Source organism: Condylura cristata, unplaced genomic scaffold (assembly GCF_000260355.1).
Source record: "Condylura cristata isolate star-nosed mole 26May11 unplaced genomic scaffold, ConCri1.0 scaffold00012, whole genome shotgun sequence".
NCBI classification, from domain to species: domain Eukaryota; kingdom Metazoa; phylum Chordata; class Mammalia; order Eulipotyphla; family Talpidae; genus Condylura; species Condylura cristata.
This window is the reverse complement of record NW_004567113.1, coordinates 56,067,340-56,093,377: the sequence shown is the minus strand read 5'-3', so window position 1 is coordinate 56,093,377 and position 26,038 is coordinate 56,067,340. Positions and strand designations below refer to the sequence as shown.

Genomic DNA, 26,038 nt, shown 5'->3' with positions numbered 1-26,038 from the left:
AGAGCAGCGCCCGTGCAGGAGCGGGGACGCTGCAGAGAGCCGCGAGCAAGCGCCACGCGGGCTCCGGCTTGGGCACTCTCCTCGGCGCGGGAAGGGGCTGCCGCCGCGCGGAGCTGGGCTTCCGGGGAGCTCACGTCGCCCCAGGGGCCAGCGGCCGGGTGAGACTGGGCTGCACTCATCTAGGTGGGCGCCACCCAGGCGGACGCCCGGCTGCGCCTGCCGCCTCCATGGAGCTCTGAGGGACTAAAAATAGCACACTCCCCACACGGCACCCAGAGTGACTCAGCACTGGGACCAGGACCCTGCACAGGACGGCCGCGGTCACGCAGCTCGGGCGGCAGAAACGGACGCGAGTGAGAACAGTCCCTGGGGACGCCGGTGGCCACGCGCACTCCCCGGCCCATGACCGCTTCTGAGAGGACGGCGCACAGAGGAGGAAGGCAACGGGCCAGGGCGGTCCCGCCCTGCAAACACCCGCACCCGCACTGCAGACGCGGCCACCAGCCCTGGCCCGCCAGCCCGCGTGGGGAGGCCTCTGCTTACCCGACTGCTCAGGGCGTGACGAGCATGGCCGCTCGCTTCCATTTCCTCGGGACCGTGAACCTGACACCGGGGTCAGCTGACGCGCCGCCGCACCCTCCGGCACGGCACGGCACACCCCTGCGGCTGTTTCCAAACCGGGCCACTCCAGGGCGGGCACAACCTCTGGGCCGCGCCTGTCAAGCGGGGCTCACTTCTCCCGACAGCTGGCTGTCGTGATCTGCACAGCCACCATGTTACGACCCGGTGACTCACACTGGCTGCCTGGCACGGCACGCAGCGTGGAAGGGCACGTGGTGCCCTCACGCGGGCAGGGCAGACATGCCAGGAGCCACCTCCACGCGGGCATGAACGTCAAGTCTACCCGCCAGATGCCGGCTCCGCTTCGCAACCACCGCAGCATCGCCACAGACGCAGGGGCCTGCAGGCGGCGAGTAGCCGACAGGCCTTCTGGCCAGCAGGCCAGCTCCACCCCGGGCGGCCGTCTGAGCCGGCCGAGCGCACAAGCGGGCTCCAGGCAGCACAGGGGGCAGCGTCTGCAGTTGAGTCTGGAAGTGCTGAGACGCAGCTCATTTTCACAACTGTGACGTGGCCTGCAGGTCACGCTCATCACCGTGTCTTACCAGCATGCCGCGTGGCCACCGACGTTCACGGACGCTGACAGCCCGGCCTCTCGGAGGCAGCGGCCGGCGGTGAGACACGTGCCAGGCCTGTCCCCCGCCGACCTGCGAGCTCAGCAAGCGGCCCTCAGGACACAGGCCTGCCCCCCCCCCACCCGCCCAGGGACCAACAGTGAGGAGCAGCCTGGGGCGCCGGCGGGGTGGGGCCTCAGAGAAGTGGCTGTGGGCATGCCTGGGTCCCACCCTCACCCCCTGCCCAGGGGCGCCCGAGGGCCGCTGTACTGGCCACACCAGTCACGGAACCTGGCCGGTGCTGTCCCTGGAGTTCGTGTGGTTTTCAGTTCCTGGCATCTTTTCTGGATCCATCTGTTCTAAGATGCCTCTACCCTTTGCTGAGGGTGGGTCAGAGTGGCGAGGAGCCTGGCAATGCAGCCAAGTCTCTGGGCTCTGCGGGATGGCCGAGCTCACACGCCAGCTGCAGGCACAGTGCAGACGGTGACGCGAGACGGAGCGGGTGGGAGCGAGACAAGGCAACACTTGCTTTCAGAACGTCCTTTTTATTTGCTCTCCAGCACCACCCACCCCACAACACTTCCAGTGCTTCTCTACCCTCTCTGCCCTGTTGTGACCTTGACCTCTGACAGAAAACAAAGGCAAATGGGCTGCTGCTGCCCACTGTCACCAGCGCCGTCTCCAAGGTTCTGGCCCTCGACTCGTGACCGCAGAGACTAACCTTTGGTGGGAAACCCCTCTGGACAGCTGTCCCTACACGCTGGCCAGCCGCCCAACCAGTCCTGGGGCTCTCACCCACCTGACACCCAGTGGCTCTCGCCTGCCTGTTCTACTCCTGGGCAACAAAATGAGAATCACAATGTCGGGTTCCCAAGGCAGGCCACGGATGCTGCCAGCATCACTCACTACCAGGCCTCAGTTCCACATCTGGAAACAACGAGAACAGCACCAACACGTTTGCGGACAGTTGGTCACTGGCTTCCTGTGTGGCCTCTGCCACCTTTTCCTATTCCCTGACCCTCAACATTCTGGCAACCAGCAGAGGGATGGAGCTCACCCCTTGCCAGTCTCACTCAGCCCTTCTCACTGCGGCGCCGCATGTTTCCATCGGGGCGCCTGAGTCCCCAAGTCCAGAACCTGTCTGGTTCCATCTCTCCAGAGAGGCCTTGCCAGGACGGGGAACGTGTTACCCTGGCACCTCAACGACCATGTCTGCTGGCACTGACCCATGCAGAGACACTTCCCACAGTCAACACGGGGGATCCTCACCCAGATACTAGCAAGTGCAACTTGTGGCCCGGGAAACACTCCACCTCCCAGGCATTACCTACCATGCACAGAGGCCTCAGGCAGCCACGTGCCCTGGGTCCCAGTGCTCCCTGCCAAGGGGCGCACGAGTGTGGAGGGCAAAACTGGGTCCCAGCCACCACCTGACTGCAAAGGCAGAGGCCGAGCGAGACCAGAAGAACCTCCCGGCTGAGCCCCTGCCTGGCCACAGCTCTGAGCGAGGAAATGGCAGCGGCCGCAGGCAGGGGGCCTGGCGCCTGGCCAGCTCTGCAGCGGGTCTGCAGGTGGGCAGATGCCAGGGGTGGGGAACCGCTGGCAGGTGTGCCGGAGAATGCCAGGCGTTTCTGGCGCTTTGATGACTCAAGGCCTCTCAAAGTCTTTGTAAAACTCACAATGATGACAACAGACCAAGGCGCGCCCAGGGAGGCAGCCAGCCACGCCCACCGGAGCCCCAGCGCCCGCCCCAGGAGTGGTACGGCTGTGGCTGCAGCCGCCCAGCAGACCGCCCTGGCCTGACCTGCATCTGAAGACCCTGCCAGCTCCAAGCCCTGCCCGCGGTGCCGCACCCTTGCAGGCCCGAGGGGCCTCGCGGCCCGCGCCCAGCCGTCACCAGCGCCACGTCCACACGCAGTCAGGCGACCGCACAGAGGAGCATCAGACTCCCGCTACGTGCCGGGGAGGACGTGCTCAAGTGCCCCCCGAGGACAGAGAAAGGCGGGGAGACTTGGCCACAGGAGCAGAGGAAGTGGCCTCGGCCGAGCCCGGTGCTCGCCAGGCTGGCCAGAGATGCCCTTCCCTGCCCTCCTCCCCCGCTCCTTCCTCTCCAGGGGAAAGCACTGCTGCCCCTGCTCGCCAACAGCAGAGCGCCCTCCAGCCCAGCTTCCCGACGGAGGAGGAGGGGCACCGAGAGTGCGCAGATGCACCAGAGGCGCAGCATGCGCGCTCCCTGCGAGCGCCTCAAAGCGCGAGCAGGGTCTGTACTTTAATCTGAAAGCCTGAGTTCGTAAGGAAGCCACAGGCAAGCACGTGGAAAATGATGTGCCGACGAGAAGACATATCTAGCTTCCACGGGGCCCCCAGCCGTCCAGAAACAGGGGTCGGTGGCATCACCCAGCAGGACTGAACCAGCGCCCGGAGCCCCGTCTGTGCTGGGCCTGTGCCTCTGACTCAGGCAGGGGACGCCTCCCCCTCAGGCCCGAGGAGCCACTCAAAAGGCCCACTGTGCCGTGGCCAGCCACTCAGCCACAGTGGACAGCCACTAAGCAGTGAGAAGAAACCCTGAGACCACAGGACGCACAACACGGGTCTTTCTGAAGGGGCACAGCCGTGTCCCGCAGGCAGCAGCCGGGGTGCGTCTGCCGGGGCGTGCACACTGGCTCCCACCCCCCAGACCGAGGCGGCAGAGGCGCACGGGGAAGCGGGCCACCGAGCCCAGACCTCGGCTCCCGGGAGAGGTGGACAGACGCCCTGAGGGAGCGGCCCGGGTTCTCCGGGTGCTCGGGACTTTTCCTGAAGCCCAGCACCGAGCGGGCACGCTAGCCCGCCCCTGGGCGTCGGGCTGCCGCGTCTCCACAGCCTGGGCCGAGCCCAGGCACCTCCCAGTGCCCTCCGACCGTCACCCGCCCCTAAGTTTCCTTCTCAGCGCCTCACTTCTCAACACCCGAGAGTGCAAGAAATCCGGGCAAGCGCCGGTTTTCCATGTTTTCTACCAAGAGGACAAGGTCTGGCCCTGCCGGACGACACAGGTCTTGAGAGCACCCAACAGCGCCCTGCCGCCTGCCCGCGCGGGGTCCTGCTGGGCCCCGGAGAAGGGGCTGTGACAGCCAGTACCAAGCCCGTGGCCTGCTGGCGGCTCCTCCCGCAAGCGCACCACTGCTCTGCAAGCCCGCCACGAGCTCTCGCAGCAGCTCGCACTCAAGCCTCCCCACGCCGTCTCGCACACTGGCGGCCTCCCCGAGTGCGTGAGCACCGCCGCGCACGGCCGCTCGGCCTGAGCCGGCTGTCCGCTGACCCTGCTCCTCGTCTCCGACTCTCCCTTCGAAGGCACTGACCACCGCCAGCGCGCATCGCCCGCCCCGGGCTGCGCCGGCTCCGCGGCCCCAGCCAGGCGGCGTCCGGCTCCCCTTCTCTTATAGCCGACTGCAGCCGCCCCGGCCCTCGCTGCTTCACGCTGAGTGCCGGCTGCGGCATGATTCAGCAGCTCTGGCCAAGGAAGAAATTAGAGCCGACTCCTATTTTCCTCTCACCGTGAGTCAGCAGCTTCTTGGATTTTGCGTAGCTTACCTGAAACAACCTACCACTTTCTAACACCATCTGCATTTTGAGTCCTCCCCAGCCCAGGTCACCCCGGCCTGCGTGTCGGGTGGAAACCCGCTTGCCCGTCCGCCGGCCCCACTCTGCCGGAGGCCTCCGGGCGCCCTGCCTGACGCCAGCTCCGGCGGGGACACTGCTGGAGGCGCAGGAGGGCTGTCGGGGTGCAAGGGGCGGGCGGCGCTGCAGGCGCCACTAAACGCAAGGTGGCTGGTCACACGGGCGCGGAGCACACGTGGGCTCGCGGGGCTCAGCGGTCAGCACTCTCCGGGCACGTGGACGAGCCCTCTGGGTCTGTGTGCGCGTCAGGCCCACACTGTCAACAGCGGAATGGCAGCCGGCTTTGTGGGGGGCAAGCGCTCACAGACAACGCAGGGTGAGCAACAGAAGAAGAACTCGTGGTTGAAGCGGCTGGCTGCAGTTCTACGACTGTATTTTCGGTGCAAAAAGGATGTAAGCAGCATTTTACCTGAAGTGTCAAGAGCAATAATCTTCAAATATCTTCTAAGAAACCAACAAATCGCGACGCGTAGCTAGGTAAATACAGGACTCTTAAAACGTGAAAACTGCCGCCCCACGGCTAGGAAGGCATCCGGGACGACAAGGGATGTGCGAGGTGCTACATTCCAGAGGACACTAGACAGCGGCTCAAAAGTCACGGCGATTCAAATACCCCATACTGAAGGTCACGCTGGAGGTGGACCGTCAGCTGCTGAGCTGTAACTGACCCACTGGAGAGAACAGGGAACATTTACTGAGACGAACTGCACCACGCTAAGTGGAAGGAGGACAGGTTCTGTGCACATCCCCATTCCCACGGCACACCTGAGAGAAAGTGCCACGCGGAACTCCACACGGAGAGCACCGCCGAGGCAAAGCGCTGGCGCTCACGGCGCGGGGCAGGCTCGCGAGGGCCGGTGCGCCAGGGGCCGGGGGGCGGCGGGACTCACCTCGTCAGAAGCCGACCGCAGACACTGGACAGCAGCCTGCTTTTTCATCTCTTCCAGAGTTAGATCGGAGCACTTCCGCTTACTCTTTCCCCATTTCTTATAAGCTCCTTTTTCCCAGCCCAGGAAGATGTCATTCTCCTGCAAGAAGCCACAGGAGGTTGAGTGAGCAAGATGTTATTAGCTCCACACACTGCCGCTTCCCCAGACAACGTCACTCACGAACCGGAGACCACTGAACGGAGAAGCCAGAGCGGGAGGCGCTTCCGCATAACCCGCTGGGCTGGAACCCCGATTTCAAGTCCTGACACTGTGAATGTGCCCGAGAGCGCCGCCACCTGCGGGCGTGGGCGTGGACGAGCGCTGGCGCTTGAGCTGCAGGGTGAGCCCGAGCCTGGCACGGCGCAATGGCTTCTTCTGCGCTTCCCACCCTGCTGGCACTCACGGGACTACTCAGCTTTTACCATTTAGCAATTATCAATGGTTCATCCCTATTTCTGTATCTTAGAATCTAAAAATGATAAAAATATTTTGCTAGCATTTTAACTGCTGTCTTTCACTTGATCTCATAATCCCACTGTTACAAACCTGAAGAGGCCCTCCCTGGGGGCGCAGGGGTGCGTCTCAGCACTGAGGCCGTCCCAGCCACTGCAGCAGCAGCAGCGGACCATCCCCGGCCAGGGGGGACCCCCAGGCCCAGCAGGCCCCTCTTGCCTCCCGCTGCTCCCCTCAGCAGTGTGTCCAGTACCTCTGCCTGTTCTGCTCCCCACTGTCTCTGGGGAGTCCTCTCACCCCCACAACCCCACCTCTGGCCTCTACCCCAGCACCTGTACGTATAAATAAGTAAATCTTCATAAAAAAGTAAATCTGAAGAAAATTTGAAAAGGAAAAAAGCAAAATCATCCATGGTCTTGACTGCCCAGTGCAAATTACAATAGTCCGGTCTATTCCACTTGGTCTTTCCTGCTGCTTTAGGGAAATTCACAGCTGAATTCACAGCTTCCTGCGGGCTCGTGCTTACCTTACTTACACTGTAACGGTTAACCCACTTCAGTGCCAAGGTGTGCTGTGGCGTGTTTCAAAGTGCAGTTTTCTGTAGCTAGTTCCCTAGACTGGGGCTCCAAGTAACACTGTAACTGCTGCGTGGCTTTCACTGGGTAAACTATGTCCCTGGACATAAACAAGGGGACCAGCCACTAAGAAGAGCAATGACAAAAGCAAGAAAATGACCAGGAAGAGCTGTGTGGCCTGCTGCGGCCCCCACGGACAAGCAGAAACGGACGAGTGAAGGAGGAACATCAGGACTCAGTCACTTTAACCTATCATCAGTTATCTAACCCAGATAGAATTACATGGAGCCTCCAGATAAGAGGGAGGAAGCGCCTCCTGCCACACTCCCGAAGCAGCACACACGTGTGCAGGTCCTGGGGCATGCCTGCAGGTCTTTGAACCTGAAAGACACATTTTCTGTCTGAGTAGCACTCGCTACCTCTCCCAAAGGCAAATGTGCTCGATGGTCAAAGAAGAACCGTGGGCCCGTGTCCGTGTATCCAGCAGTTAGCTGGACCAAGCCCAGAACCTCCCCTCGCACTCCCCTGGAGGGTGTCTCCGGAGACTGGGCTTTCCAGGATCAGAGGGCACCTTACCAATGCCGCGCTGCGCTCCTGAGGCAGAGGAAATGTGTCCTTTCCGCTCTCGTCCGGTCTGCGTGACAAGGGAGACGGACGGCCCGCGCACTGACGGACCAGGAGGCGCCCCGCTAACCCTAAGCAGCGCGCCTTTTACCCAGGTCCTGGGCATGCTGAGCCTCACCTCGCCAGACTGGCTCGCTCCCCTCACGGAGCGTTACCAGCCTCTGCTGAAGCTACCCTGTTGCACACGCAAAGGTCCCAGCAGTGTCCCCACACAGAGTGAAGGGCTTGCTTTAGTCATACGGACCCGAGCGCTTCCTGAGGGCAGAGGACTGCACTCACGGAACCCTTGCCCGTGCCCTTGGACCCGGCACTTCTACTCCTGGGAACTTTCCGAAGGAAGCCGTGCAGGAGTGCAGGACTCAGTGACGACGCACAGCCGCCCACCACGGCGCACGCGCGAACACACTGGATGTCGGGAAAGGACTTGGCTAAGTGCGTCCTCACCCCGCAGGTGTCAGGGCAGCGCGCGGCTGGCATAGTTACCGAGTCCACCTTCTGCCACGGCAAGACACTCACCACGGATGGGGGAGTGGCTTATGCAACAGCATCAGCTGGCTTCTGGGTAAGACACACCCACCCTAATGGGCACCACAGGTAGGCAAAGAGCTTATCTCTCGGTGACTAGGGTAAGCAACCATGATTACTTTCTGGCTTTTCTGGTAATGAGGCCTCTCCTCTAATAGTCCTAAGCTTTTGTTCATTTAACAGAAAATGTTGACGCCGACAAAAACAAGAGCCGGCGGTCATCACCGGAATAGGTGTCTGGCTAGCTCCACGCTTCTCCCGGCAGCCCTCAGCTTAAGCTTCATCCATCCATCCGCAGCCAGTGTCGGCCTGCTCCGGAAAGGCCAGCGCGTGCTGGGGCCCCGCCTGCCAGGGCCACCCAGCCCAGGGCAACCACGGCCGGCCGCAGGCGCAGCCCCCGCCACACTCTGGAGGCCCTGGGGGCCGCGGACCCAGGGCACACCCTCCCCTGCCCGTGGGTGAGCAAAGCTGCCCCCAGGATGGTCACGGAGGCAGGAGCTTAGCAAGTGGATAGGTCTGGGCCCGAATGGGGAGGAATATCAGGCAAAGAAACCAAGGGCTGGCGCCAGGCCCGCCGCTCTCCCTCAGAGGGTCGAGTATTGGAAATGGGCCGGAAGGATAGATCAAGGATACAGCGGAAGTCCTTCCCCCAAATAAAACTTTACGCATCTTTTTGTTGTGAAATTCAAACTGTAAATCAGTGCGCTGTTCTCTACTGGGCAAGACAAGTCTGCTACCAAGCGTGGGATTCTTTCCCGCTTAGTTGGGGTTCTACGTGCCCCATCAAAATGCTGCGCTTTTAAACAACACGCGCTTTTAAACAACAGCTTTACCGGTGACAACCACATTCCGTACAACCTGCTCTCCCAGCGTGCATGGTGGCGGCTCATTCCGATACACGGGGCCACGCGGCAGCTACCGCAGTTCGTCCCCCTAAGGAGGCCCCGTGCCCACCGGGTCCTGCTCCCTCTGCGTGTCCAGGCGCCACTGCCCACCACGCGTCACGCCTGAGGACTGCGCTGCGGGACGCCTGGCCCCTGAGCTCTCCCCGACGGGCCTTGGGCCTCGGAGCGAAGCCGCGGCAGACGCCGGGCGGCTCTGCAGAGCTGCCAGCTGTTTCCACAGCGGCTACGCCACTCGCCATCACCTCGTGCAGTCAGGGTCCCGGGTCTCTAAATGGTCAATGCTGTGACTGTGTTTTCAATCGTCATCACCCCAGAGGCGACGCCTCCTCCCCATGGGTCCGACTCCCTGACGACAGTGTGCCCAGCATCGTGTCACGTGCCTGCTGGCCACTGGGCGCCTCCTCCAGTGGGTTAGATCCTCCGCCTGTTCTAAGGCCCACTCTCCTCCCGTGGCGCGTGGGAGCCCTTTAATCTGGATGCACACTGCTCACAGATATGTGACCTGCAAGCATTCTCTCCAAGTCGATGATTATCTTTTCCTCGATGATGTCCTTTGAAGCAAGAAAGTTCTTGACGGTGATGAAACGTCTTTGGCTACGTGGACTTGGGTTTCGTATCTAAGAATCGTTACTTAACCCAAGTCACAAAGATTTACTGCTGTATTTCCTTCCTTGACTGCTACAGTTTCAACTCCTAACACTCAGATCACGAGCAAAGGCACGCGGGCCTGATGAGCCACCCTGAGCCCGCAGGGCCGGTGCGGGGAGGGCTGGGAGCGGCTGGGGAGTGGGGTGCTGGGCAGACCCCAGTGGCTGGGGGGGCTCGGATTCCAACCAGGCTGAAGCCAGCTTTACTTCCAGAATTTCAGTTACATGACACATTTTTCCTCCTTAAGCCAATTCAGGCCACACTTTTTTTTTTGCTTATGAATAATAAGGTATTATTAAAATCACAGGAAAGTGTCAGTAATAAATCCACTTCTCGCTGCTCAAAAGAACAAGGATTTGCCTCTAAAAAACAGGTAGTTCTAACCAAGCAAGCGTAATTTCAGTAGCTCCCCCCATTCCTTTTCCCACAGGCGCCTGCTGGTCCCGCCGGTCCCCTTCAGTCCACCTCCAGATGCCCACCCAGCGCGCCCCACCGCGAGCCAGCCTGGAGGGAGGCACCGACTCGCAGCGCTCAGTCTCCTCCACGCCCTCACCTCCTCCCTTCCCGCCGCACCACCGCCCCTCAGGCCCTCCGGCTTCGGTGACCTCTGCCCCAGCTGCATCCAACGTCCACACGGCCAGAGCATTCCGGCCCCTAGCGGGGCGCCTCCCCAGGACCACGCTGTGTCTCTGGCAGGCACACCATTCAGGAGGTGACTAGAATCAGAGACGTGTTTAAGCTATTCAAGATTCACACCCCACAGCTTTTCCGTACCCCACGCGAAACACGTGCGAGTCACACCGACGACTTCAGGGGCACGGCGCTGGGGGCCGCCAGGACCGCCGCCTCCCACGTGCACACCACTTCACGCTCCCCTCGTATGGACGTCACTGAGTCATGGGTGTAAGTGGGGTGGCGCGCGGTAAATGCAGCAGATACTTGAGAGATTAGGTGGGCCGAGGCTCCGCAGCAGTCTGCAGGAAGACAGCGCCGGTGGCGGCAGCACACGCAGGGCCTCTCCGCAGTGACGGGCGCGCGCAGGCCTGAGCCACGCGGGCGGGGCAGCAGCCGGCCTGCGAGTCAGGTTCTCACTTAAACTGTGGGCGAGAGAGAGACGCCGTGGCGTGGCTGTCGCCCCAGAGCTACGGGCCGAGCTGGCCGCCAGAATTCAGCTCAGGGGCCAGAACTGAGCGGAGCCCCGCGGTCAGGGCTGGGAGGCGTGGGAAACACAGACACAGGGACGCGCGTCAGAGCAGAGACGCGTCACGCAAGGGGAGGGTGCACAGAGGGTGGCGACTCGCTCAGCACGCGCCAGCAGACCGGCGCCGGACCTCGCGCACAGACCCCGCACACAGCTGCGCAGAGCAGCTTTCACGGCCTCCAAAGCGGGACGGAACCAAAGCGCCCTCTGGCACGTGCTGTGGCCCGCCCCGCCAGCAGGTGTTACTCAGCTATCACAAGAAGGGAGCATGCAGGCAGGCACGAGGCACCCTAGACCGCTGCCGAGTGAAGGCAGCCAGCCTGCAATGGTGTCTACTGATTCCAATTCCGCAACATTCCAGAAAGGCAGACTATGAAGGCTGTCAGGAAAACCCGCCAGCCCGGCAGCCAGAAGAGGAAGGAACAGACAGGTGAACCCAGGACTTTAGAGCAGGGAAGTGACTCAGCATTGAAGCTGTGGTGACAGATGCCACAGCTCTGTTCACGCCCAGAGAATGAACCAAAGCATGGACGCACAGTGACACGATGCATCAGAGTCGGCTTGTCAGAAGTAACCGGCCGGCGAGGGCTGTGGGGGGCTAGGCGCACGTCGGGGGTGGGGGTGAATGGGAAACCCCTGCACCTGGCTGTGAATCTAAACTTGCTTTCAAAAATGCGATCTTAAAAAAAGGCTCTCCTGGGGCAGAGTGCTGCCCTGCCCGGGGGCCTGAACAGCCAGGGGAGAAGCAGACCACGCGAGCCACGCCTCCCATGTGCCAGGGCAGTGAGACCCTGAGGAGACGGAGGGGCAGCTGCAGAGGTGTGCTGACATCGGAGACTGTGCCCTCAGGAAGGAGGCCCTGGTGAGGCGAAGCCAGCGGGCAAGCTGGGGAGGCTCTTGGGGCTAAGGCAAGAACACGCCGTGCCGGAGCCAGGCCACGACCCCGAGGGGGTGGGGCACCAGGCCTCTCCGGACCGGCCCTGCCAACAGGCACGGCTGTGGGGCAGTGCAGGCCCCGGGGGCGCTTCTGTGTGGATGGCCAAGTTCTGGTTTCTAGCTGGGGTTAGCCATGCGTGCACGAGCTTGGCAAACCCACCGCACCCTTTCTGTACGTGCACTGAGACTCCACAGTGCGGGTCGGGGAACAGCCTCTTCTCGCGCTCACGCAGGAGGCACGGGTGCCCACGTCTGCTCTGCGCGCCCTGCCCTGAACAGCCTGCAGCCGCGCACAGCTTGGGGCTGCTGTGGAAGGGTGGCGTGGAAAGGCTGATAACAAGGGCAAACTTGCAGAAAAAGCAGAACGCGCAAAACCATGAGTGACAACACTCGTGAGTGCTCTTACGTAACACACAGAGTGTCCTCTGTTTTTATGTATATACATATATATTTTTTTATATCATTGCTCATTTTGTGTTCTATTTCTTTAAAGCTCTTAGAAGCTTTAGAAACTTGTAAGAAAGTAGCACACTCAGGCACTGCTCCCTAAACCTTCAGAGGCCGAGACTCCCCGAAACAGGAAGCGCTGCTCTGAAACATTAGGGAGACCGTCTTTTTGGTGGTCCAGTACCCTGCCACTTTTGGGGTGCGCTGGCACTCTGGGAGCTTACAGCCCAGCCACCAGAGACCCTCAGCTTAGTATAAGGTCAGGGGCGCGCCACAACCAAGCTGCCCTACTGGGAGGAGAGGCAGCCTGCTCTTCTTCTGGGCAAGCAAAATTCTAGAAGGAAGTCAGCAGGCAGGGAGAGTGAGGCCTGACTAAAGCACCAGACGAGACGAAGCCCTAGGATGGGGTGCTGGACCGGACACTGGTACAGCCACCGCAGGGACAGCACAGGGAGCCCTCCAAAATGCAGAAATACCTGGGCACTTATGAAGGGTAAGAAAACACTCATTTGAAAAGATAGTTGTACACCTACATTCGCTGCAGACTATTCACAACCAAGGGCTGGACACAAGCTAAGTGCCCACGAACGGATACGCAGATAAGGAGGTGTTGCACACACGGTGGAGTACTATACAGCTATGAAAAGGCAAACTCCGTAGAAAAGGGCAAACTCCTGCCATTTGTGGTCATGAATGAACTCTGAGGGAATTACAAGAAGCCAGACACAAAAAGACAAATACCCTATTATTTCACTTGCATGTGGAATATAAAAAACTAAGTAAGATGAACAAACAAAAGCCAAACGCAGACACAGCGCAGACTGGCGGTGACCACAGAGGGAGGAGGCTGATGAGGGTCAAGTGCATGGCGAAGGAAAGAAGCCAGACACTCCGTGATCAGGGTGTATCTCACAAAGATGTGGAGGCACGCTGCCGCATACCTGCAACATGTTATAAACCAATGTTACTCCAGTACAGATGGGGAGAGAAAAAGCCAGCTGACATGCTGGAGCCAGGGCCTTTCGTGATTCTGTTACAGGGCCCGGCAAGCTGCCGCCGCGCCGGCCGGGCAGCCTGAACGCCCGTGCTCCCCAGGGCTGCGAGCGCGCTCTGGCTGCCGGGTGCGCCGGCCACGCACATTCACCTTGCTTGGACTTCCTGGAGAGAAGGACGAATGGTCTCCATAACTGTCAGAACTAGTGACCATCAGAACTGCACGTTTTCTGACAACGTGCTTCTAAGTCAGGCCCCTAAAATCTCAAGGAACCTGGAAGCAGGTGATGAGCGGGGGTTGCCGGGAGACAAGCTGCGCAGCCCGCGCTGGTGAAATCCTGTGAGTCTTCCTGCAGGCTGAGGGCACGGCTAGCGCCTTCAGCCAACAGGACGCTGCTCCTGCCGGCAGCGCGGGTAACGGTGATCCAAGCAGCAAAGGCTGCCCACGAACCCACCTGCCCGCGAGAGCTGCCGGCCCCACCCTCAAAGACCCTCAGCTTGGGACAAGGTCAGGCGCGGGACCACCCCACTCGCTCCGGCGGGCTCGGCTCGCGTTCGGGGCAGAGGCAGAGGCGCGACTTCTCCCGGACCCAACACCTGGTTGCTCTCTGCTTTACACTCAGAACTGAATGGCCCGCTTCCCAGGGGCTACACGGCGCAGGGCCACGCTGCTGCTTGGGAACACACATTACCTAGTAAGCAGGTGAGGTGAGACGCTGAACTCTGGGATGTCAGAAAATGACCTCAAAGTCTAGCTACGACGTGTGGCCTCCTGAGGTGCAGAAGCCTCATTCCGAGGCAGGCCACCAGCCGGCCCCCGCCCGCCCGCCAGGCTGCAGTCGGCGCTAGCGCTGAGGGCCGCTAGCCAGGGAGCCGGTACCCAAACTGAAGCCGTCGCGGACGGGGGAGTCCACGCTCACGGTGCTCCCCACGCCTGCTCTCTGCAGAGAGACAGACACGCAGACAGCACACCGCCGCACGTCAGTACCTGCTCCTGGAGGTCGTAGTCACAGCTGTCGTGCAGCAGCAGGCTGAGGACATAGCGCGTGTAGACCACGGCGTCGACGCCGCACTTCTCCAGCTCCTGCCCCAGCCAGGTCTGCACGGGGCCCAGCGCGTGGAGCAGAGACATTGCAGGCGCAGATGCAGGGCCCGGGTCAGAGCTGGCGGGGCTCTCCGATGGTAAGCCACCCACGGCGACGGGGCGGGTGGGGCGCATGAAGTTAGGTGGCCGGCATCCTGAGGCCGCGGGGCGTCTCCTGCAGGCGCTGTTCTGCCGGGGCCTGGAGCGGAGCTGCACTCCAGCGAGGAGGAGGGGTGCCTGACATCTAGGACGAGCCTCTACTCCTGCTGCCAGTCACCATGGAGAACAGAGCCCCTCTTCAGGCACGAGCAGGGAGCCGTCGCCCTGATCCCAACGCACAGAGACGGGTCTCTACTGTGACTTCACATGGAGGCCAATGCAGTTTCCGGCAGAACCTACAAAAGCGAGAGAGAAAGCTGTGTGTGCCGTGGACAGCTACGGCCAAAGACTGAGCTTTCCAAAAATAGTCCAAAGGACTTGTTCCTCTTTATTAAAATACCTTGGTGTCTTAAACCACAGTTGCTGTTGTTTTAATTTAATTTCTTTATTTATGCACACAGAGCTGGGATACAGGCCAGAGGTGTGGGGCGGTGAGAGGATTTACCGGAGACAGAGCGGGGAGCAGAACAGGCCGACTGACGAAGTCCACTGCGGAGGGGGCAGCGGGCAGGTTAGAAGAGGTCTGCCACACCCTGTGGGCCACTCCCTGGCCAGGGAATCGAACTCAGGCCACAGTGGCTGTGGACAGCTTGATAGCGCTGAGACTCACCCCGTGCCCCCAGGGGAGCCCACCGGCTCAACTTTTTAATGAATTTCAGCAATCAAAAAGCTACGAAAAATGGTTTGTCAAGAAATTTTATAATTGCTAGTAAAGGCATCAAGTCAGAAATACACTCTTCAAAGATTTAAGACTACCTCTGGTATTTATAGATATTTATAAATAACTGTGTAGTTACCTACAATGGTAACTGCAGAGTAAAATTTACATCATTAAATCATTCCACTCTCAAGATCATGTGACAGGGGATCCCCAGGAAAAGGGGAGGTTCCAGGACTCCTGCCCCTCCCAGAAGGTCTAAGAAGGAAGCATGTGTCCACTGTCAGCCTGCATCAACCCTACCCTCCTGGCCATGCGTCTGCTGTCAAGAGCTCGCGGAGCCCAGGGTGGCCTCTGACCTGACCCACACCTGTGGCCCGCAGCCCTGGCCCTGCCCAGCAGTCTTAGCTGGGAAGCCCTCCTCAGAGCAAGGCAGTGCCCAAGGGGGGTGCTGGGGAGGAGGAGCGAGGGTCTCTCACGGACTGGCAGCCACTCGATGACTCAGCATCGGCTAGTGTTTCTGCATGGAAAGCCGCACTATGTTCACAGACCACAGTTCAGTCGCAGGTCTCCACATTATGATCATCAAAGTGGCTGCTGAGTTCACCTAGCCCTAGATGTCAGAATTCTTCAGCACGGTGACAAAATGACAGGCTTTATGCCTTCAAGAAGTCTTTATAGAGATGCACCCCAAAAGGTCCTTTTTCCCTCTTAAATAAAAGGACTAACTTTATGTCAATTTTTTTTTAGATTTATTTCTTTATGCACACAGAACTGGGGTCCAGGCCAGAGGTGCAGGGGGTGAGAGGCGTCACCAGAGACAAAGCGGGAGCAGGACAGACCGACTAGTGAAGTCCACTGCTGAGGGGAGCAGCAGGCGCGTCAGGAAGGGTCTGCCGCGCCCTGGGGGTCACCTCTGGGGCGAGGACTTAACTGGCACTGAGGCGGCTGCAGCGAGCTTGCAGTGCTGCGTCCTGACCCGCTGCCCCACCAGGGAGGGCCACTTTATGTCAGTTTACAGGATGAAAAAAGAAAAAACCACACGCAGAACGCCATCCAGGTCAGAGGGGAGGCAGGAGTACCCACCGCAGCCGAAATGAAAAGCCTGTTCTCTGACAGGAACACAGCTGTCCAACAGAGCCCAGAACCCTAGCCCAGTGAGGCTCATCACCGAGATTCTGGACGCTTGTAGAATAACTACTGTAAAGTGATGAAGTGACTAAATAGAGAAATTAAGAAAACCAACTAGGGAAAACGAACCTGACCTTTACTCTAACAAATACAAATTTTCAAAGTATGTTTACTTAGAAACAACAAATTAAAGGAAGATTTTTATTATTCTGAAAATGCACACAGCTCCAAGTGGTGACAGCCACTTAGTCACAGGAGAAACGCCCGGCAAGCCCCACCACTGAGGTAAGGAAGCAAAGGCAGCAAACACATGTGCGTGGCTCGGGAAAAACCGGCAGCGACCGAGTGAAGCAGTTCCCGCCCGACTAAGCACCAACCAACTTTCAAAAGATCCGTGGAAATTGGACGCTGACCAGCGCCCTCTGCGGCCCGACCACGCGCTCTACCCTGACAGGCTGCCCCGGGCTCGCAATGGGCGTGCTGCTCGGCGGGCGACGGGCCGACCGGCGAGGCGGTCGCAGCTCCTCGAGGGTCTGGCGTCCGCGCCAGCACATCCAATACATCCCCGGGGACGCCTGACCACCAACGAGCCGTCACCTGGCGGACGGCTGCTTTGCGCTCCTGCACCCCGAAATCCTGCTTCGGCTAGTCGCCGGCACCGATCTGGGTGTGACTCGCGCGATGTCACTACCTACAAATCAATTTCCCAGTTCGCCCTCTCGGTCCAACAGTTCCACCTACTGACAGGATTTTCTGTTCACACTCATGCCAGTTGGCCCCAGCGACAAGAATCTGCACATCACACACAACCACAGTCAGCTGTCACAGCCCCTGAGGCCACCACGCCCTCCTCTACTTCGCCGATTCTCACATCAACCCCGACCTCCTGCAGGCCCTCCTCACCGGCCTCATGGCTCCCGGGTGCAGGGGTTCGAAGCCTTCTGGGCGGAGCAGCTGCCAAGCACGACACCACCCGTGCCGCCCACGGCTAACTGGCAGGAAGGCCTGGCAGGGGCAGGAGACTTATGCTCGGACACCTCCCGAGGAGCTGGCGCTCTCCGCCGGGAGCGGCTGGCGGGGGCTCGAGAGGGGAGACGGTGACTGCGGTCCTTCCCGGGGTGGACACCCGCAGCGCCAGCATGCAAATACCTGGCCACCCATGTTCGGGGCGGACTTCATCCTGACCACTGAGGGCCTGAGCAGAATAAGGGCTGACTGGAAAAAGTTCTCTCTGCCTGTGTCTGCACCGGCAGTGTGGCCTCCGGCCTCCACACCGGGACGGACGCCGTCCGCTGCCCTGCTGCTCGCTCAGACCCGGACGGGCCGGTGGCGTCAGACCCTGGGCCTGGGCAGTTCAGCCTCCGCGGTGACGCGGGATCGGGGCCAGGCCGCTGGCTTCTCTGCAGAACGCGCATTTAGGCCTCTCAGGACGGAGCTGCCCAGCTCTGTCTTCCGGCTTCCAGGGCAGGGCCCACCAGTGCCACAAGGGTGTCCCTGTGCCTTTCACTATAGGAAAATATCCATGTGTAACATCTTTTAGTCCTAAAACATAAAAAGGTAACAAATTCCAGTGAACTCACCAGCCAACCCAGAAGGAAGCTGTCACCATGTACCTGCCCATCCCCCACAGCCTCCCTCCCAGCAGCAGCCACTAACCTAAATTCTCCCATTTCTCTGAACTTTTCAAAAGCTAAAGTTTGTCCAAAATGCACATATGCTTAATATAGTGTCTGGCTGTGCTTTTATTTTTTAAGTTTTTTTTTAAAGATTTATTTGTTTATGGACACAGCACTGGGATGCAGGCCAGAGGTGCAGGGTCAGTGAGCGGCTTCACCAGAGGCAGAGCGGGGAGCAGAACAGGCAGATCACCAAGTACATTGCTGAGGGGAGCAGCGGGGAGACAGGAAAGCTGTCCTGCGCCCTGTGGGCCAGGTCCTGCCCGGGGACTGAACTCGCACGGAAGCAGCCGTGGCCGGCGTGCAGGGCTTAACCCTTTACGCCAGCAGGGAGGGCCCCGGCCGTACTTACTCTTGAGCCCTGTAAAAACGGTGCTATGTAGAATGCATATAATCTGCGGGGATTTCCTTTTTTCGGTCAGGGCTGTTTCCATAATTCCTTCCAAAATTCCATGCTGTATGCAGAAACTCACTCATTTTTACTGTCTCTAATGCCCCACTGGGTAAGGTCACATGCCACCTGAGCAGTCAGTGAGCGGGAGCCTCTCCCACGCTCTGTCATCACAAACCCCAGGTATGGAGACGGCCGGGGGCTGCCGGACTGCGTTCGTGAGCACCAGCCCACAGCGGGCTGCCAGGCTCCAGGGCGCACACACAGTGAACTTGGCCAAATAACGAAAGTTACACCCCCAAATGTCAGCTGCGCAGCGCTCCAAGCAGTGGGGAGCCCTGTGCGCCCTAACCTGTTCCTTCGTTAAGCCTGTTCCTCAGCGGACCTCCTTGGGCTTTAACCTGCACTTCCTCATCAGTAACGACGCCACCTTCCTACACGCCGCTGGTCACAGACTGCCTCTTCTCGGAACTCACAAAGGATTTTACTTGTTTTGCTGTTGGACAGTTTATTCGTGGGGTCCTGACCTCTTGCTAGTTTACGTCTGTCTACGTCTGATACCAGGATTTTTCCTAACTTGCGGCTCACCATTTTATTTCCTTCATGTTAGCCTTGATACATTAAACCCCCCACTTTAGCGGCTATGCTGATGTCAGTCCTTCATTTACTGTCGCCACTCAAAGCGCGGTCCCCGGGCCGGCAGCAGCCCCGAGGAACCTGGGAGAGGCGGCACGGAAGCCCTGCACCAGTGGGGTTCCAGCAGGACTGTCAGCAGACATCAGGGAGACGCTGGTGTTTCCTCCACAGTCAAGCTTCCTCCTACCGCCGCGGCGGGCAGCCCTGCCCTCCCCCCCACCCCTGCCCCTCGCCGGCCCCTGCTGCCGCCCGGAATGGGACGGCAGAGCCGCCTGGGCACGTGACCCCAGGACGGCTCAGCAGGGCTCCCGACGTGGCGGCGTGGCCTGGCCTGGCCGCTTCTCTGGCGTCACAGGAGCAGCACGCCCCACACCAGGAGGCACGGGGAACCCAGCCAGGTGGCCACTGGCACGTCGCTGCTCTGGGACTCGGCAGAAAAGCCTGGTGCTGGAGCCGTGGGGCTGGGGCGGCGCCACAGTCCACCCTGTGAAATCTAGTAAGACACTCAGGTCTAACCCACTTGCAGATCATCTATGCCGGGCCCTCCCTGGTGGCGCGGCGCGTCAGAGCGCAGCACTGAGAAGCTAAAGCCGCTTCCGCATGAGTTCGATCCCCGCCTGCCCCGGAGGTGACCCACATGGCGCGGCAGACCTCTCCTGACCTGCCCGCTGCTCCCCTCAGCAGTGTACTTCGTCGATCTGCTTGTTCTGCTCCCTGCTCTGTCTCTGGTGAATCTTCTCACCCTTCGCATCTCTGGCCTGTACCCCAGTTCTGTATGAATAAATAAATATTTTAAAAAAGATCATCTATGCCTAGAATTAGTGAAATGCCCTGGAAAGCATCTGATCTCGTGTTTCTCCGGCTGGAAACCCCGTCCCACTGACCACCAGGAGCCCTGATGCGTGTGCTCCCTCCGCGTAGATGCGGGCGCGTGCCTACGGCAAGCAGCCCCCAGCACCAGGCCGCTGCTGCAGCCCTTCAGCGAAGTCTCCAGACTCTGCTTCAGGAGTCCCTCCCTGTGCCGGGGCTCTGCTCCTCCCATTTCAGAGCCCTCAGCTCCAGCTGGAGACTGGTGAGGTTCGGGAGTCTCCCATTTGGGACAAGGCTAGTCTCTGCCTATCAGGGCGTCTTTTATGTCTTTCAAATGAGTTTTTGTTTTTGACTGTTGTGTTAATTCCCAGGTACTGGCTGACAGACCCTCTGGGTCACTCACACAGCCAGCATCTGTGCGGGGTCTGGCCCCTAAGAGCTGCGGGTGCTCAGTGAGGCTGGAAGTGGCCTGTCTGGCCATCCCCAGCACGCAGGGGCCGCTGCGTGGTCTGCTCCCTGCAGACCGTCTCGGTCTGTTTACCTTATGCCTGCAAAGCTCGGAGAGACAGTTCAGACACGTAAGTGTAGAGCTGACGGACAAGTTTCTTCTCCACTCTGTAAACGTGGTTTTCTCCCAGCGAGAGCAGCTTGCCTCTTAAGCCTCACCACCTCAGCTGTCTGCGTGTACTTTCACATCCTAACAACACTGTGCAGCAGACACTATTGTCATTCCCTTCTTAAGTTATAAAACCAAAACTTAGAATGGGAAGTTAATTTCCCCAAGAAGCAAGAAAAGAGGAGGAGTGGAAATCTGAGAGAAAGCTGAGCTACTCTGAAGTCAAGCTCTTCACCACCATAGACAATTTAATGGTAACTAACAACCACACGGAAAAAGCTGCTGGCCCAGAGGAGTGAATGCGGAGCAGCAAGGGTTCGCGTCGACCCCCGGCTTTCCAGGACTGCGTTCTGCACACAAGGCCGTCAACTAACACCAGACTTTAGGAAGTCCTGCAGTCAGCAAAGCAGACAAAAGCAGGTTCAGACTGAATGAAGCACTTAACACTCATGCAGGGCCTCACTGCTGGCCAAGGGGTTAAACCTCAATGCTATCACTGGGGAGGGCTCTACAGACCTCTCCTGTCTCTCGCTGCCCCCTCAGCAGTGCGTTTCACCAAATCTGCCTGTTCTGCTCCCCACTGTGTCTCTGGGGTGTCCTCTCACCCCCTGCACCTCTGGCCTGCACCCCAGTTCTTGCATGATAAATAAATAGTCTTTAAAATAAAACGAGTCCAAAATTTTGAGCCTGAGCTAGATAGATATTGCCCCGAGGACCTGACCAACATTTGAGGATATGCAGCAGACGGCTGAGGCACGCGTGGCCCAGACCAAGAGACAGGTGACTACGCAGAGACGGGAGCGCGGGAGTCTGAAGAAACCCGCAGGTTTCCTCTGGAAAGAAAAGGTTAACGTGCACTGCTTCCTGCTCACCCTCCACAGGCCATCTGATTTTTCAAGCGGAGGAGAGTGGAGACTGCCTTTTCGTCTTAAAATTTCTTGCTTTTTAAGGTTTCAAACACCTACTTCTAAAAAGTGAGTGGGGGCCCTCCCTGGTGGCACAACAGGTTGAAGCGCAGCACTGTGAAGTTCTCCGCGGCTACTGTGGTGAGATGGATCCCGGCCAGGGAGGGACCCCAGGACGCAGCAGACCCCTCCGGTCTCCCTACTGCCCACTCAGCGGTGTCTCTCAATCCATCCCCACTCTGTCTCTGGGGAGTCCTCTGGCGCCTGTACCTCTGGCCCCTACCCCAGTTCTGTGTGCACAGATAAATAAACCTTTAAAAAAAACCTGAATAGCTATAACAACTGCTTACATTCAAAACAATGTTTTCTGTTAATGATACAAAGTATACTTCAACTTTAACTTAACCTTTAAAGTTAGTAACAACAAGAATGTCCTCTAGGCTCCAGCAGAGACTCAGTGACAGAAATGCAGGAGCACTCCATGATCCGGGCGTCAGCCGCGGCCACCGGGCAGCAGCGGCCAGCAGCAGCCAAAGCCAGTGAGTGTGCTGTGCGGTTTCTGCTCTCTCCATTAGTCTTTTTGCCAACAAAATGCAGAACGGCAGACACCTAGGAGGAGATGGCCAGTAACTGAAGAAAACAGAAGACGCTTTGGGAGAAATGGGGAGTGGAGGGAGGAGCTGGGGGAGACCCCAGAAGGCCGTAACAAATGCCAGAGCCCAGAAGACCAACCTGAAGCAGTTATGCACCACCATTAGGATTCCAAAGGCACTCTGGAAAATGTAACCAAGCTAGAAACAAACTCCTGAATGAAAAAAAGATAAACCCTCCCCACTCTCTACATGTACACCCCCGCCCCTGTTAAATGAGGTAAAGCCACTTTACCAAGGGCCCTCCCTGGTGGCACAGCGGGTCACAGCGCAGCACTGAGAAGCTGAAGCCACTTCAGCACCGGCCTGGAGGTGACCCAAGGGCGCGGCAAACCCCTCCTGACCCGCCCGCTGCTCCCCTCAGCAGTGTGCTTCCTTGATCTGCCTGTTCTCCGCACTCACCGCCCCTGCACCTCTGGCCTGTCCTCCAGTTACAAAAAAAAAAAAAAAAACCACATTACCAAAAAAAAAGAGCTTTAAAATGCACCACAGTCCATTGCTTCACACTTGCTTGTCTGCGGGGACTGCTTCTCCCAGGTGACAAGTCCACTCCAACACAGAGCGTGAGGCCACTGCCTGCGCCAGCAGTCCAGGCACGTCCTGGTCGCTCTGGCCGAGGCACAAGTCACACGCACGCACCAGTCACACGCACGCACAAGTCACACGCACACAGGGCGTTCTCGAGCTCTGGGCAACCACTAAGCTTCTCCCTGCTCACCTGTTTTATTTTCTACATAGACACTAGCAACATTAACCAGCGCGTCCACTGGGGAGCCCTATCACCTCGGATTCTCTGGGGGCGGGTTTTGTAAGAGATCTATTAGGAAATACAGATTTCCAAATAGTAAGAAAACTTCACAATCACAGTCAATGTAAGTCAGGTAGCAATGAATACATAGTCTTAGGCTGCCACAAGTAGATTATTCCATATTATTCTAGAAATAACAGCTGTCACCTAAGTTTCTGGGTGCAACTAGCTGATAAACTGATACACAATAACTATGGGAACGTCTCCACTTTCTAGCTGGCTTCCGCCCTTGCGTCCCTATCCAGCCAGGGGTCAGAGTGCAGAGCTGACGAGAAGCCCAGAGCTGTGGGAGAGTCTCGAGGCAGAAAGGCTTTGAGGACGTGGAAACACAGAATTTCTACAACTGTTCCAAGTCCTAACAAGGGAGACTGTTGCTGGAAAAGTAACTGTAAGCTCACAGGTCAAAATGAAAACATTTGCTTTACTGAAATGTACAACCCAAACTTTACAGCTCCTGCGTGCTACTAACTCCCTTCATCCAGGCTCAGATACCCACTCACCCCTCTCAGCTCATGCCTCACCTCTCCATTTATTCCCAAAGCAGTGGAGGGAAAGGGGTGCAGTGGGAGAGACCGATGATGTTCCTCTTCAGCCACACACAGGCCAGAGGTGCAACTTGTTCTAAGAAGCCAGGGCACACCACCGTCAGCTTACCGCACCCTGCCATCCACCTGCTGCAGCCGCTGCTACTCCTGGGCAGGTACGAGGCCCTGCTAGCGGAGAGCGCTGAGACAGCCGCCTCCCCCCGCCCGCAGCCGCTGACACCCACTGCACCCGACCCAAAGCGAGTAACAGTGCTGCCGGGGTCCAGCCCACAGAGCACACTGGAGGTCAGCAGCCCGTCTCCTCCAGGGGAAGGCATCATCCAGAGAGACCGCCCGGCGAAGAATGAGAAGTCAGGGGAAGTAGCCCACAGCCCAGCACTGGGAGAGAAGGGTGAAGAGCCGATCCCGCAAGCACGGGAGGCTGTTCCCAGTACGAATGTGTACGCCGAGCCTGCAGTGTTGAGGACTTAGCAGAGGAAAGGGCACAGGGAACCCCAGAATCCTGTACACGGCCCCAGGCCGAGGGCTGTGATAGCAGGTGACCAGACGGAAGCAGTGAAAGACGAAGCCATAAGTCAGAATGAGGCCAGGAGGCCTGGCCCCAGACTTACTTCCTAACCTAGCTGAGCTGGATGGAGCCGTGGGGCGCCTGCAAGGCGACCACCTTCCAGCGACAACAGACGCACACCCCACCCCACTGTGCTGCAGGGGACCTGAGAAGCTCTGGCGCACACCTCGGGTGGGGGTCGGCGTCTCTGGCCTGAGTGAGGACAGTACACAGAGTGTGGTCACCTTAAGACCCACAAAGCAAAAATAGCTCAAGACTGTTCTCGCATCATAAAGAAACCCGAGTCTTTCAAATCCAGGACTAAGGTTCTTCCAGTAAGCCCCTCCCCAAAGCAAATTCCTTGTTATGAGTATAATCTTTTTAAAAAGGCTTTAAGCAAAGCAGGCATCTGGTCCCTCCCTGGTAGCGCAACAGGAGGCAACACTGCTAGCTGGGTGCAGCCGCCTCATAGTGAGTTCAATCCCCTGCCCCTGAGGTGACCCACAGGGAGTGGCAGACCAGACCGTCCACTGCTCCCCTCAGCAGTGTACTTCGTCCATCTGCCTGTTCTGCTCCCCACTCGGTCTCTAGTGAAGCCTCTCACCACCCCTGAGCCTCTGGCCTGTACCCTGGTTCTGTGTGCATATATGAATAAATAAATCTTAAAAAAAAAGAAAAAAGAAAAGAAAGAGGAGGCATCTGCTGGAAGCACACTAATATTTTAAAGATGAGAACTCTTAAAACTCGCTCTGGTTCCCACAGCAGAATCGGGAAGTGACTTCCCGGTGGGCAGGGCAGGTTCACAGACCCAACACTAGCCACGCGGGAGGGGACGATCGCACGCTGCATCGAGGTACCCTGGTATTAGATGAGAAACCAGATAGAACTGAAAGGAAATATCCTGAGTATTAACCATCTTTAAAGAGTTAAAAATGCATTTCAAAGGCTATGGTTGGTACTCAGATGTTCCTTATTAGAAAAGTTTATAGTAACAATATTCTCAAGAAGGGGATCACAGACTGTAACTTCTGCAAACATGTGAACACTTCCTGGAACAAGGTGGAAAGGCTAAGCACATGATCCAGACCGCTTACCATAGAATGCGAGGCAACAGCCAGTACCCAGGGCTGTAAGCACCAGGAATCTCACTGAGACAGTTTCCAAAAGACCCAAAGAGAACACAAAATCTGATGGAGACTTTCAAAACAAACCTCGTGGGGTGGGGGCAGGACAGGGCGCCCCATCGGGAGAGCACATGCAAGCCGGCTCAACCCACACGGTGGGCAAGCCAGGGAGGGCGGAGGAGGGCGGGAAGAGGACAGGCCCAGAGCGCACCCAGAGGGGTGGTGCGGGCCCGGGGGGCCTGGGCACTGGCCTCCAGGCAGGCAGCCTTTCAGAACCCAGCCAGCAAGATGTGATCTGTGTTCAGGAAAGAAGGCTCTGGCAGCCACGCTGCGGACAGGAAGGGGTGGGGAGGAGCCTAAAAACAAAGCCTGGAGCCAAGACAGGAATCTGAGGCTTTGACACATTAGCACTAACCAACTCTTGTAAAAGGCAGGGATGCTGACACAAATACTCGCCTCACCCTTCGCACGAGGGTCCCAACCACAGTGTGGGGCCGGCAGCATCACAGAATTAGAGACCGCGGCTCAGAAGCCACCAGCCGCTCCAAGTCAAGTGCAGTTACAATAGGGATAAAAATCCAGGTTCAGCCTTTTCCATACAGTGCAAAATTCTTTTTAAAAAATCAGCTTTTGAACAGTGCTACAGTAAAATAAAGCAGTTATCTGGCACACTAAAATGCCACTACTTTTTTTAACGTTTGCGACTGTGTGAGAAATAAGCTAATTATCCTTAAAGCAGATACACCTGTCTGTCTTACATCAGCTCCCCTACGGACCTGCACTTCAAAAACCCAACTCAGAAAGGGGAGACCTCTAGTTCGCGCCTAGGGAAGGAATACTTAAGGCCCGTTTCCCCTGTCAGTGTTTCGGTGGTCAGATCCGCGTTCACTGCCCAGACGGGCTGCTGCAGCCCTGCTGACACGCACCCAGACTGAAGCGGTAAACTACTTTCTGGGCTCTGGAAAGTCACCGCAGCGAGCGCAGCCACTGAATCTAGAAGAGAAGCCGCCTTCGCCGCCAGGTGCTGGCCCCCAGGTGCGCAGGACACAACTTGGGGAGCGCAGTCCCCTCGCAGGGTCAAAGCGCCGGGACCCACTTCGGAACGGACTCCTCGAAGAGCTGCGGCGAGTCTGACCTTCAGGACGCCCCCGCTAGATGTCTCCTCCCCAGGATGCGAAGCCTGCGAAAGTCCGCGGCGCCCTGCACCGGGCCGGCCGCGCCGGCGAAGCGCCC

The 26,038-nt window shown here is 58.4% G+C and overlaps 1 protein-coding gene across 2 annotated transcripts in view; it reads right to left on the bottom strand.

The window, feature by feature from the left end:
* Window positions 1-25,984, bottom strand: part of KIAA0232 (KIAA0232 ortholog) — a 42,014-nt gene extending 16,030 nt beyond the window's left edge. The window contains exons 1-3 of one of the 2 annotated variants that reach the window (XM_012724193.1): window positions 25,732-25,984; window positions 14,054-14,544; window positions 5,720-5,857 (exon numbers count right to left, since the gene is read on the bottom strand). In XM_012724193.1, the coding sequence (XP_012579647.1) occupies window positions 5,720-5,857; window positions 14,054-14,284 (369 nt within the window). In that variant the 5' untranslated portion in view covers window positions 14,285-14,544; window positions 25,732-25,984. Of the gene's footprint in view, window positions 1-5,719; window positions 5,858-14,053; window positions 14,545-14,648; window positions 14,681-25,731 lie in introns of those variants that run through there. The other variant, XM_012724194.1, reaches the window with a different exon arrangement.
* Window positions 25,985-26,038: the final 54 nt, after the last annotated feature.